This window comes from Eublepharis macularius, chromosome 6 (genome assembly GCF_028583425.1).
Source record: "Eublepharis macularius isolate TG4126 chromosome 6, MPM_Emac_v1.0, whole genome shotgun sequence".
NCBI lineage: Eukaryota > Metazoa > Chordata > Lepidosauria > Squamata > Eublepharidae > Eublepharis > Eublepharis macularius.
Window position 1 is genome coordinate 63,354,047 of NC_072795.1, and position 14,295 is coordinate 63,368,341.

At 43.1% G+C, this 14,295-nt stretch overlaps 1 protein-coding gene across 1 annotated transcript in view; it reads left to right on the forward strand.

The window, feature by feature from the left end:
* The window catches only part of ENTPD1 (ectonucleoside triphosphate diphosphohydrolase 1), a 60,478-nt gene that overhangs the window by 19,438 nt on the left and 26,745 nt on the right, over positions 1 to 14,295 (forward strand). Inside the window, exon 2 of the mRNA XM_054984155.1 lies at positions 7,531 to 7,637. Coding sequence (XP_054840130.1) covers positions 7,619 to 7,637 — 19 coding nt within the window. The 5' untranslated portion in view covers positions 7,531 to 7,618. The remainder of the gene's footprint in view (positions 1 to 7,530; positions 7,638 to 14,295) is intronic.

Here is a 14,295-nt window from a genome sequence, read left to right on the forward strand (position 1 = left end):
CAGTGGAATTTACTGCTGAGGGTTATAATGGTTGGATTCAGAAAAAGAACTAGACAAGAGGAACTGTGGGAAGGCAGAAATAATGTAATAGTTTGAATGGATGTTTGCCCGTGCCTGGTGTGGAAAGTATCATATTGAGACTGTCATTCCCATGGAAGTATTTTGTTGGCTTACATAGATTTTACATTTATCTATTTATATTACTTCATTTATATCTCCTTTTCTCCTCAGTGGGGAATTCTCACGACAAGCCTGTGAGTTGCTTAGGTTGTGAGTATGTGAATTGGCCATGGTCACACCTCAAGCTTCCATGACAGAGTGGGGATTCGAACTTGACTCTCCCAGTAGTATCACATGATGCCATAACATCATTTCTCAGTGAGCAACAGGAAGTGATGTCACCTCGTCATGTGATGCTCTAGACATTTCATCTATCCCTATGGTAGAAGCATTGCAGTATTGTGCAATGCTGTTCTCCTCTCCAGTTTTGCTCCCACTGTTCATTTCAGCAGGAGTCAGGGGCTGTCAGCAGAAGGTTGCCTTCCATAACAGGCAGCCTGGCAACCCTATCTCCCAGATCCTAGTCCAACACTGTAACCACTACACAACACTCTTTCACATATAAAACATATGAGCACTGTGGATCACAGGTTGCCATTCAGTGGCTGGAAATTGCCAGGAGTCCTGGTGTGTGTGAGGTGCACAACATCACCTCCAAGTTCCCCCAGGAGTGATGTAATTGTTTCACAATGATGGTGATTTTTAAAGCTTATTTGTCTCCAGCTGGTTGACAGAGTGGTGGTGGGCAATGGGGATTGCTGGTGGCAGATCTCCCACCATAGTGGGACACCTGGCAACCTTAATTACATAACAGCTGAGGACTGGGGATTTGGGTGTTAGAAAGACCTGAGAAACTGGCAGAGACAGGCAAAGATGTTTACTTCAGTTTTGAAGGTGCCTGTTAAACTATCCTTCTGCATCTTATTAGGAAATGATAGAGGCAAGGATGAGTGCTTGGATTCGGGCTTAACATTCCAAAACTGCAAGAAGCAACTACTCAAGTGATAGAGGAATGACCAGCTCTGGAGAAAGAGGTTTTACCATGCTCTGTTTATTTTGCAATTTCCTTAACGAAACCAAAAAGGTGACCTTGGGCAGAGTCCCTATGATAGCTCTATATTATGCTCATGGTGTCCCTAAAAGTGGGTGTGGTGGATAGCAGTATGCTGTTAGTAACTTGGACTGTTGTATGGTTGCTTGGCTTAAAGTATTTAGACCAGATTATTGGAGGCAAGATATTGAGCTGGATAGACCATAGACCCTAATGTTCTGGGAAGATGACGAAGGCAGCAATTTGCCTGTGTTCTTTTCTAGAATTTGGAAGTCTGCCCACATGAATCAGCCTGAAATTCTTGCTGAGGCTGGAATCTTACCTTATGTGTCTAGAATACCGTGGTGCCACATCATAAATACTTTCTTTAAAAGTCCAAAAAAGGGAGTTATAACCAGATTGCAGAGTTATTGGATGAAGTACGCCTTTTGAAACCCTCTACCTCTGCAGTCCTTTTTAGCATTAGTGGAATAATTTGTTTAACCGTTAGGCCTATTTTGCAAGCAAGCAACCAACAACCTATTACAGATGATGGTTTTCCAGTGCATCTTATTTAAAAGCTGAAAATTTAACAGAATTTTGAATCACAAAACACTGAGAAAGTATCCTAATATGCAAGGATATGGCAGGAGACTCGGTATGTACTGGCTCGTTTATGACTTTAAAGAACTGAATCTGTTTGAGATCCATTTTAGAGCAAATAATTTTACAGCCAGGAAGCTTTTGTAAATGTTTTTAACTGAAGTGTCAATGGTCTTGAGGGGCCAAGCAAAACCTAGGCTTTCTGTGATGTGAAATGTACTTAACTCTACAGTCAATTTAATGTGATGCTTGTAATCGTCAAGATGTCAACTGCTCTTCTAAGGTGCTGCATAATCAGCTTCCTATAACTTCTTTGGGAACTGGGTACATCTGAACTTTGCTTCTGTTCAGTGCAATCCTAACAGAGTTGTACTCTTCTAAGTCAACTGAAGTCAAAGAGTGTAACTCTGTTTGAGACTTTAGTACAAGGGCAAGAAAATTCAGCGTAGTTCTGCTTTTGTTGCATGAGCTGATTTGTGCCTAACCATATTGTTAAGGATAGCAGAATTCAGAGGTCTTTACCACTGTTTGGGATTCTGGACCAAATGGGCCACTGACCTGACAGAGTGAGGTGGTTTTCTTACAGCTAAGAGCTCAGGTGGTGGGCTGTGATTTCATTGGTGTATATTAACACTTACGTTCTATCAGAGCTCACAAATTTCACTCATATGGAAATGTTTAGTCTGAATAATGTTGCAATGAGCTCAGTAGTACATAGGCTTTTAGCAACAGACAGTCTGCTTTTCAATAGGTCAAATCTGCAAGTTGTCCTTCCCTTTTCTAGTTGACTGTCTTGCTTTGTAGGTACTGAATATTAATTCCAAATGTACATGTTGGCAAGTTGGTTTAATATATCTTGCAGCTCTGAACAAATTTGCACAATTAAAACTTCTAATTAAAAATACTGTGCTTGTACTGGTAAGCAAATCAAAACAGGAAATTGGAGGCAGATGTTTCATACAGGAGGAGCGGTAACTTTGATGGACAGAACTTGGCAGGAGCCTGGTTTGTATAGCTTAGTTGGTTGATAGCACAGACTAAACTTATCCTTAGAAAATGCACTGTGGATGTTCTGCATCTATTTCTCTCTATAGCAGAGCCCTCTTTGGACCTGCTGTTCACCTCTTTCTCTCTGTGCCTGCAAGAACCATGAGTTTGCAATGAACAGCCTCCTGGTCTAAGCATATCACATGGCTCTAAGTTCCGTTCATACTGTTGCAAGCGACTTGGAGAACTTTCAGACCGAGGTTTTCTTGCAGCTTGGATGACAAACTGCAGGGTTTTTTCTCCACATGTCCTCACAGCACCATTCTCTATTTGTTATCTTTCCGTGATTTCCTCATAATTCTTGTGTGCTTCCTCAGAATTGGACCAAAGATGGTTTAAGAAAACACAGAGAAATGACAAGAAAAACAGCAAATGGATAACAATATCAGAGAAACACCACTGCAGTTTGGCACCCACAGTACAGGAAAACCTCCATGTGAAAGAGCCTATAGTCACTTTAAATGTTGATCTTCTTACATCCTGGCTTGTGTTCCATGTGTATCAGTTCCCTGTGGATGTCTCTGATGTGATTGTTTAGATGTTTCCAGGGTTCTATTGTTTTGTTCTCTGTCCTTCTCCTCTTGGTAGATCATGGTCTTCCTTTTCCACTTCCTTTTTCAGTGGTTTTGTGTAACTTTAACCCTTTTTTGGATTCATATTGCCATCCTTCTTTCTAATTTACTTACTTACTATATTTCTGTACCACATTTGGAAAATATATATTGCCCCAATCCTGTCCAAATATATGGGTAGATCTGATAACTTTTTAAACTCTCTTCTTGATTGTTTTGACAAAACCACCCTTAAAGTGGCAACATTTTTCACCTTGGCATGCTCAACAAGGAAGCAGTTGATCTAAAATTTTAACGATTTCTTTATTATTAACGATACAAATTCCTTATAGAATGTATTATTCTTTTATGTATTACTTTTTATGTATTGTTGACTTGTTTGTAGTGTATGGCTAATTGAGGATCGCAACAAATAAAACTGAACTAATATTTCTATGCCACTTTTCCTTACTGCATGAAGTGTTTTACAATAAAATAAGTTATTTATAAACATTAATTACAGATATGCAGGGCTTTTTTTCAGCTGGAATGTGGTGGAACAGAGTTCTGGAACCTCTTAAAAATGGTCACATGGCTGGTGGCCCCGCCCCCTGATCTCCAAACAGAGGGGAGTTTAGATCTAAACTCCCCTCTGTCTGGAGATCAGAGGGCGGGGCCACCAGCCATGTGACCATTTCCTCCGAGGGCAACCCACTGAGTTCCACCACCTCTTTTCCCAGAAAAAAAGCCTTGCAGATATGTACCACCTTAAGTCTGGGAACAGTGGGAAAGAAGTTTCCCTACACTTCAGTAGGTGCGATGCTCAGTAAAGAATGCACAATATTAAACCCACTTGCATCCAGTCTTTCCCATACACTTAATCACAGAGAGCATACCCTGAGGGGAACAAGATCTATAGATATTTGAATCATAGTTTCAAAAACATCACACATGGAAAAGAATTAACACCAACACCCTTGTCACATGATAATGAGCAGATCTACAGATTAGGCTAAAATTGTAAAACAGCTTTCAGGTTCTATGTGACATGTTGCTACCCCAATTCTAAACAGGTGAGAGTGAATCCCAGGACTATCATATCCAAATTCTTGGTAGTATTTCTAAAATATCTCTAAGGATGATCACAACTCTTGGACTTTCTCTTTTTCAAACTGTCAGTACTGTACTTGCTACTGATGGGCAACAAGTAGGCCTCTGCAGGGCTTTTTTTCAGCTGGAACGCGGTGGAACGGAGTTCTGGAACCTCTTGAAAATGGTCACATGGCCGGTGGCCCCGCCCCCTGATCTCCAGACAGAGGGGAGTTCAGATTGCCCTCCAAGCAGTGCAGAGGACAATCTAAACTCCCCTCTGTCTGGAGATCAGGGGGCGGGGCCACCAGCCATGTGACCATTTTCTCCAAGGGCAACCCACTGAGTTCCACCACCTCTTTTCCCAGAAAAAAAGCCCTGGGCCTCTGTATAAGAGCTCCTTTCTAAAGATGGAAAACCATCCCATTTCATTTGGCAACCTTTCTTGAGATTTGTTTTTCCTTCCACTGTTGCATTGCTGTGATGTGGACCTTCCTTTTACACTTGCATGAAACTTTCATCTGCTATCCTACAATAGGCTCTTGTCCTGTCCCGCCCCCCCCTTTTTCTTCTTGGTTAAAAATACTTCAAGACACTTTGTTCATGATTATTTGGAATGGAAATAGGAGCAATATGAGGAACAGAACAAGACATTCATGCTGAGTAACATACATTGACCTCTTAAGGAAGCCCCAGGATGAAGCATGATCTCTGCGAAGGCACATTTAAGCTTTAAAGAGCAAAGTACAAGGGAGGAAAGGCAGACTAAGGTGCTGCTGATTTTATTGAAGCTATGTGGCAACTCATGCTCAGAAAGCCATGCTGAAGTTGTAGGTTTAACACCAGGTTTGGTTTGGTGATGTTCGGCCCCTTTGCTGTGGTCTGGGTCTTTAACCTGAAAATCTATTTTGCATGGATTCACCAACTACTGACTTGATTGTGTGAATGGAATGTTTTCAGAATTAAGTACATGTGGTCACTTTCCTGTCTTGATTGTATCATGTGCACAGTTCAGGTGGGTCACCTGAATCCTTTGTCAGGAACAGAATTTTTTTTTTGAAATTTTTTAAAAAAATTTTATTACCTACATTAACTAACAATACAGAGGGAAAGAAGGGGGGCAGGGGAAGGAAAGAAAAAAACAGCAACATATAACAACACTACACTACAAATAATGATTTCCCTTCATACTGCCATTATTAAGAAATTAAAACTTTGTAAGATATTGATGGAGTGGTTGACCTTGCAAAATACAGATTACAATCCAAATTAAATCTTCCTCCCCCCCCTGGGCCTCGGACGCAGTTCTCTCTGAGCAGCTGCAACCGCAGTGCTCGTTCCCTCCCCCCCCCTTCAGACTTCAAATCCTTTTCTTCTTGCTTGGTGTCTTGCTGAAATTCTTGGTTTTTGTCCTCAAAATCCCTTAGTTGATCTTCTGATGTTATCTTGTAAGCTTGATCTTTATAACTAAACCAGATACCTTCCGGAAATAGCCATTTATACTTTATTCCACGTTCCTTCAGAAGAGCTGCAAACCTTTTATACTTAAATCTCCTTTTCTGAACTAAGAATGGAACGTCCTTCAGTATCTTAACTTTATTACCCAGAAAGTCCAGATCCGCATTGTATGAGTTGTATAGGATAGTGTCTCGGATCCTCTTAGATGAAAAATCGATGATGATCTCGTGAGGCAGCTGACGCTTCGTTGCATATTTTGAAGAAGTCCAACGGACTTCCAAAATGGCGCTTTTTACCTCTTCTTTAGTTGCCCTCGCGGGTGTCGCCAATAGTTCCGAGGCCAGATCCCTTAAATCCTCATTTTCCTCCTCTTTCACGTTCTGGAGGCGCAAAATTGTCTGTGTTCGTTCCACTTGTAGCCCGATCAGCTGGTTCTCCACCAGCTTTAACTCTTTATTCGTTGCCCTCGCAAGTGACGCATTTTCCCGAGCAGACTTCTCTGCCCCCCCCCGCTACTTCCTTAATGGTTTTCACTTCGCTCTCAATTAAGCTCACCCTTTGATCTGTTTCATTCAGCTTGTCAACAAAGGGCTTTATGGCTTCGATAACCGACCTCTTCACCAAGTCCTCGAGCGACTCTCCTTTCCCCTGCAGGGCAGCCGAAATTGACTTGCCCAAAGCGGGACTCTGCTTTTTCGCTGCCATTTTAGGGGGGGCACTGCCGACCAAATTCTGAAACTCAGCGAGGGGGAAGAACGATCCTTCTTAGCTTCAGATCCCACCACTCCTTCGTGTGCGCTTGTAATAACAGAAGGGATTCGCTTTACTTACAGGCTTCCACCTAGTTCTTCTCTTTGCCGTTTTCCATGGCCCGGCAGCACTTGAGGTGCCGCGCACGTCTGCCGGCCTCCATAGGAACAAACGGGCAATTTACCCCCTGCATCGATTTCAGGGGGCTCTTCCCGCCGCGTCCCGGACCCTGCCTCCCTCACTGGGAGTCCTGGGGGCTAATCTTCGCAGATCAGCCGCCCGGTCAGGCTGCTCGGGCGCTTCCTCCCAGACTTGCGGAGAGGAGCGTCCGACATGGCCGAGAAAACGAAAACTAATCCTTTGTCAGGAACAGAATTAATGATTTTGCCTGTTACTGCTTAAGCCTACTACAAAGATTTGTAGATGCATGTAAAAATCATAGTTTGGACTTGTTTTGAACAATGAAGGTGGCCTCCTTACTATGTGAAAGGTGCCCCTGCACAGAAAAAAACTATGCCTTATGTATAGTGACGCCATGAATTGCTGAAGGTGTATAATGTTAAAGTTTTTCTTGTCCAAGGTTTTATATAAAAACCCGAACCAGAATTGTCAAGTACATGCTACTGTGTGGAAAGCTAATCAAGCCAGTGGTTGATGAATCTAGGCAAAACAGCTCTTGATGTTAACTACTCAGACAATTAGCTATGTAAACTGTGTACCGCATGGTTTCAGAAGGGCTTAGCACGGACAGACATGGCATATTCAGAGAAAGGAGGCATGGCACATGGGAAATTTTATGCCATTTGTTTTAGATTCTGTTTCCTGATGAAAATAAAGGGTTTCCTTGCAGGTTATATTTCTTCAGGAGAAAGTATCATTGGAAATAGCTTGATGATCCCTACATTATTATTTCCCCTTTTTTTCTCCCAATTTCTTGTGCAGGGACTGTTTACTCAGGTGCTTCACCTTCCAAGCGATAATGTAGCAGTGTTGACTCTGAAGCTTTGTTTTACTATCAGAACGTAAGAACATGGACACAATTATACCAGGTGAGTGCAGGGATCGTAACATTATTTCTGCAGCACTGGAGGATTGGTTAAGATGGTCTGCCCTGGAGGCAGCTGGATCTGGTTGGTTTCTTATATTACTGTATTGTTTTTAGTTGACTTTGCAAGTTCTCTTGTTGAGGCCTAGGTACACTGAATTGATGCAGGCTGTTAACGTAGTTTTCTTCTGGTCACTCTGTCTCTTACTGACTAGAATCAAAGCAATTCTCTGGTTATTTGGGGATCTCCTTGAGGTGAACTGGTTGAGACAATGGTTAGAGCCTGATGGCTGAAAATAATGAATCCAGCCAAATATGGCTTAGAGAGCATTTGAAACCCTATCCCATAGCAGTACAAGTAGCAAAGTAATCTCCAGCAGCATTGCATCTATGTAGGGCTTTTTTCTGGAAAAAGAGGTGGTGGAACTCAGTGGTGGAACTCAGGACCACACAATGACGTCACTTTGGGTCAGCTGGAACAAGGGGGGAGATTTTTAAAGTTTAAATTGCCCTCAGTGAAAATGGTCACATGGCCGGTGGCTCCGCCCCCTGATCTCCAGACAGAGGGGAGTTTAGATTGCCCTCCACACCAGAGCAGCGCGGAGGGCAATCTAAACTCCCCTCTGTCGGAAGATTAGGGGGCAGGGCCACCGGCTATGTGACCATTTTCAAGAGGTGCCGGAACTCCATTCCACCGCGTTCCAGCTGAAAAGAAGCCCTGCATCTATGTATTATCATCCAGAAAACCAATTAGCTACAAAGTTTACTCAGTCTTGTGCTATTAACTCATAAAACCTATATCGCCCACTGCAACTTATCAGTGAATCGTTTTGTGGTTGAAGTCATTCACATCCATTCAGACATGAACGGCATACAGTTTCAAAGGCTGTACTGCAGTTCTCCATGACTTGGTCTAGTCACAGTTGCTTGGAATAACTTCATTTGATACCAGCTAAGGATGTAGACAAGATGCTTAGGGAAGTTTTGACCACTATATGGCAACTTAACCATTTCTATTCCTGGCTGTTGTAGATAGTCAGAGGAGGCTGTCTGGCTTGGTTAACATGATAGTTAATTCCTCCTGGGGCCAGCCCTTGGGCCGGAACCCTCAAAGGAGTTGGTGGTCTGGCATTTGTAGAATTCATTTCTAGTAGCTGCTGACCTTGGCAATTATTGGTCAGTCTCTAATTTGCAATTCTTGGGCAGGTTGCTCAAGAGGATGGTGACTAAGCAATTCCACATAATCTCAGATTAAACTGTTTATGTGGATCTATTTCAGTTTTATGTATTGTCGAAGGCTTTCACGGCCGGAGAACGATGGCTGTTGTGGGTTTTCCGGGCTGTATTGCCGTGGTCTTGGCATTGTAGTTCCTGACGTTTCGCCAGCAGCTGTGGCTGGCATCTTCAGAGGTGTAGCACCAAAAGACAGAGATCTCTCAGTGTCACAGTCAGTTTCATTTTATATCTGGTTCTACAACAGAGACATTTTTGTTCCCCTGGTTTATTACCTGCCCTGGGAAAGAGACAGGGGGATTATGATGCTGTTGATTCCCCTGGCCTTCCTGGTGGCTTTTAGCACTATCATCTATTGTATCCTTATGGCTTACCTGTTCAAACTGAGAACTGATAGCACTGCATAGCAGTCATTCTGCTTCTTTCTGGGAACTAGTTTCCAGAAGGTGGTGCTGGAAGACTGTTGCCTCTCAGAATCTCAAAGGTCAGTATTTCCTCCATGCTCTACCATCTACATGACACTTCAGAGAGTATATAGAACAAACCAGCTCTATTTCTGCTTTTCAGCCAATGCAGGAATATATGGGAGCTGTGGTGGACTGGATAATTGTTGATCAATTTAAAATAAATCCAGGTGGTACAGATGGACTGAAAATGCCTGCCCTTATGATCAAGTTCATGATTTGGGGGATAATTCTGGGTTGGCATCACTCCTGGATTCCAAGGTATGGCTGTGGCCCAGTGTGCTTTTAACCAGCTCTACCCAATTTGCTAGTAGTTCCCATCACTGGAAGGTTCTCAGCTATTTCCATCCATGCCCTGAGTTAGACTGCTGTAATCTAGTCTACATATGATTGTGCTTGAATAGAGTTTGGTACAGAATGTGCTATTTATGTATTTGGAAATTTTTTATGCCACATCTCTAGGGAACCTGCCTAAAACAGCTTATAAAATAATGCAGAAAAAAGGACTACACCAATGCAGCACCAAGAAAGAGAAGAAAAAAGATGGTGCAGTGGGAAAAGATACTTTATTTCGCTCAAAGATTTCTCTGTGTTTTCCATGCAGTTTTGTCAGGGGATTTATAAGGCAACTGTCTCTTAGAATTTTCTTACTGTCTTATTCCAATGGGAACACTGAGAGATGATTGCCTTTCAGATCCTCTAATGAAAGGGATTGAAATAACGAGTACATTGAATATAATCTGTTTTCCCATTGCGTCATCATTTTTTCTTCTCTTTCTTGGCTTATAAAACAAAACATCATAAAAAAAATAAAACACCACAAAAGTTACTAATTAAAAATGATCATTAAAAACTCAGCCAGATCATAAAACAGCATAAAACATGGAGAAGCTTAAAATGAATCTTAAATATTCTCAGGGTGAAAGCAGACTATAAAAGGATGCTAAATCAACTTGATTAAAATTGCTATGGTTTTATTGACAGGTCTAAGTCCATAAGAATATCTGTTATGAAACATCTGCACTGGTCAGTTCATTTCATGGCAAGCAGGCCTAATTCAAAGCACTTGTTTTTACCTATAAAACCCTGTTTGGAGTGATCCCATATGTCTCAATGGCTGCCTTCTCCTATATGACCCCTCCAGGTATTAAGAGGGCAACACACGTCCCTCATTGTTTGTCTCCATCATCTAAGGGCCAGAACACACATTGTTTGATACATGTCATGACACAGGGGCCCCACATTAGAATAGGAACGAACTTTTTAAAATGTTTTAAAAGTCTGTCACCCCATGTGACTTCAAACGCTGTTTCATGTTTCCCTCCTCTGCCATTTTCACCAAAATGGCTGTGGGGCAGGGGGGAGGGCTGTTTGTTTCTTCATCTGACTCAACATACCCTGCAAATGGACATGTGGAGCCAGACGAAGGCTCCACGTGTCCATTCTCAGGGCATGTTGAGCTGGACAAAGGAGCAAACAGCCCCATCATCCAGCCATTCCACTGGCAGAAACAGCCCAGGAGGGAAGCATGAAGCCCCTCTTTCCCTCTTACAGTGTTTGTAGCTGTATGGGATGACAAAGATGTTTTTGTGACTATCCTAGCTATTGATTATATTTCATTCACTTGCAGTATGTAATCCACCATGGATCTCAGTGAGAAAGGTGGACTAGAAATAAACTATACTAATAATTACTAATAGCCATTATTAGACCTATCCTGCATGAATTTGCTTAAAGCTTTTTGAAAACGATCTAAATTAGTAGTTGCTGCTTCATGCTGTGGCAGTGATTTCTGATGCTAAAAGGATCCGGTAACAAAAGAGAAGGTACAGATATGTTGGTGAAATACTCAACAAGAGTTCTGATACTGACTTTATCCAAAGTCATTTGTGCCCAGTAACCTTCCCCTCAATACATACCTATGACAAACCAATCATATCTCCAGCATACCCTCTTGACAATACTGTCTGAGATACATCTAAGCTGAGATTTCATTTCCCAGAATGAGTTGCAACACAAACCAGGGAATGGTGAATGCTGTTGAGAGGACTCATTTAAGAGAAGCTGGGAGCTGCAAGGCTTGCTTTGTTCTGCTGTTGCTCATGCTTTGTGTAAGCAAGGCTTAGGGTCAGCGCTGCTGGGAACTGCTGTCTGCAATGCTGGAGTAGGGACCAAAACAGTGGGACTGTCTCCAGATGGAAGGAATGTCCTTGGTGCTGATGTGGTGAATGGGGGGATTGTCAGCCTCAGCTGGCTGGGTCATAGGGAATTCCTGCCTGAAACCTCCCTGACGACATTTTGCCAGAAATAAACTATCGAGTTTGCTGCCAACACAAACAGAAAAGCTGGGATTCCATGCTGAGCACAAAGCCCCTGTGTGCTCACTTCCGGGCTGTATGGATGGTTCCCTGTGGGAAACAGAGGCAGGGGCTTTGTACTGGCTGTTCCTTCACCTTAGCAGTGTGTTTGCAGCTCTGCAGCTTGGAACTGCAGGACTGCCACAGCTTCGGATGGAAAATTGGCAAGGGCCTTTTTTAGCATCAGTCTTTTGTCAGTAGCTCTTGTTCTCTGAACTTCCAAAACATTTCCATCCCCAAGATTTCCTGTAAGAAAGATAAATTGATGGCTTATTAATTTTTTTCCTGTGCATTTGGGACATTGACACATTTCCTGCCTGACTTCAGTGTCCTTGTGGTTTCTGTGAAGCCCTGAGCAAGCTGGCATGCATTCTGCCAAGGCCACGGAGCAGCAGCACAAGTAGCTCATGAGCCAGTTCATTGATTAGCAGCACTATGGTGAGCCTTGGTTGGAGCAGGGGCCACCCCAAAGCATTTGCATACTGTGAGCTTCGGAATTGCAAGAGTGTGTTGAAGTGTCATGCAGTCTTGAAAGGGATTGTTGCAATCTTTTCATTGAAAACAAGCAATAGAATTGCATGGTTGTTGGGGGTTTTCCGGGCTGTATTGCCGTGGTCTTGGCATTGTAGTTCCTGACGTTTCGCCAGCAGCTGTGGCTGGCATCTTCAGAGGTGTAGCTACACCTCTGAAGATGCCAGCCACAGCTGCTGGCGAAACGTCAGGAACTACAATGCCAAGACCACGGCAATACAGCCCGGAAAACCCCCAACAACCATCGTTCTCCGGCCGTGAAAGCCTTCGACAATACAATAGAATTGCATGTTTAATTTTAACAAAACAAAACAACTTTTAAAAGGAGTTTTCTCTTTCAAGGATCATAGTGAATGTCTTACAATGCATAATAAAGGCCATATCAGTTCCAGCATTGTGTGTCCTCCTCTCCCAGGTGACTCTGCTCTGTGATGTTATATATTTCTTTGTCCCTAAATGTGATTGTATTGCCTTTGAAAGAGTGACACAGGGGAAGAACATGATATTTCATTGTTGTCCAAGGAAGAGTGCAGAAGGGAAAGCCCAGGATGTGACATTTGCAGCTACTGTAAGGGATAGCTAATCGTAAGGCAGTAACTCCTCACCCCAGGCTTACACCAGAGAATGTAAGTAGAGGATATATTTCTCCTGCTTTATACTCTGCTCAGTGGTGAATCCAGTAAAGATCTGATTTGAGCCAGCTGGATTCAGCTGGTCTGAGATGTTGATATGCAACATTTCAGCCACTGCCCCTCCCTCCTCCATGTAGGCCTCATGCCCAGTTGCCTCCTCCTTTCTTGAGCAGCCAAGGAGGTGGCTCCCTGCCATCCTGGGATTTCCCTTTGCTCAGGAGTCCTTATGTCGTTTAGCCAGCCAGTTCCCCAGCCTTCTAGGTACAGCCAGCTATGCTAATTGCCATCTGCTGCAACTGGCATTCAGTTTTCAGAACTGGAGAAGATTCCAATGCTGTTCTCAGTTTGTGTATATGAGTGGGGAGGGGGGAGGATTAGGCGGTCCAGAACACACTGCTCTGGCTTGGGGGATTTGCTGCCAAAAGCCTCACATGTTGCCTGATTGGCAGGATACTGCTTGGCAGTCTTTTTCTTCTTAAAAGGAGAAATATTTGGACTCTAGCCTAACCATTCTGAGCTGGACATCCTTCCTCATAATATCATATAGAGGCTAGTTTTAGTTGTTTATGGGTGAATGAAAGGAACTCTGATTATACTCAGAAGTTATGCTCTTTTCTTAACTTTGTTTATTATTCACTTCATTTATACCCTGCCCTTCTCCCCAGTGGGGACCTAAAGCACATTACATCATTCTTTTCTCCTCCTCTTTATCCGCACAACAACCTTGTGAAGTAGGGTTGTCAGTCCCAGCCTCTGCCTCCCCCACCACCCCCGTACCACCTCTCACCTGGCCAGTGGGGGGAAAGGCTCAGGAACAGGGCGGTGAGGGGCAAAGCATGCTCCTGTACATTCCAGAGCACTCCCATGTTGCACTGGGAATGGTGTCATTGCCAGATCAATGTTGAAGTGATAGGTCATGCTGGGGGCCAATTTAGTAAAAATCCTGGGGGACTTGGCAGCCCTACTGTGCGTGTGACTGGCTCAAGGACACCCAATGAGCTTTCATGGCAGAGCAAGGATTCGAACCTGGGTTTTCCCAGGTTCCTACTAGTCCAGCATTCTAACCATTACAAAACACTGCATAATATTCTCCAGTACGGAGTCATGGTTTGCTAGATTTCTGCTGCTAAGCTCTGGTGATCCTTGTTTGATTCTCTTAACTAACGAATTTTGCTTGGGGGACCTGAGTTACTTTTTCCTTTCCATCCTTGCAGAGCTGCTCAACTTTTTGGCATTTACAAGCTTCAATTATGTAACATGTGCTTGTGGTGTTCCTTCTCACTGTGCCTGGATAAAGTCGTGAAGGTCTAGGAAAAATGGCAATAAACTTTTTCTGATGCTCAGAATGGAAAAACTACCAAGATTGGGGGAAAGAGGAAATATGCTTATGAAATATGTTCTTTTTGAGAATCCTTGGTGAAACTAATTATTTCATAGGGATGTCC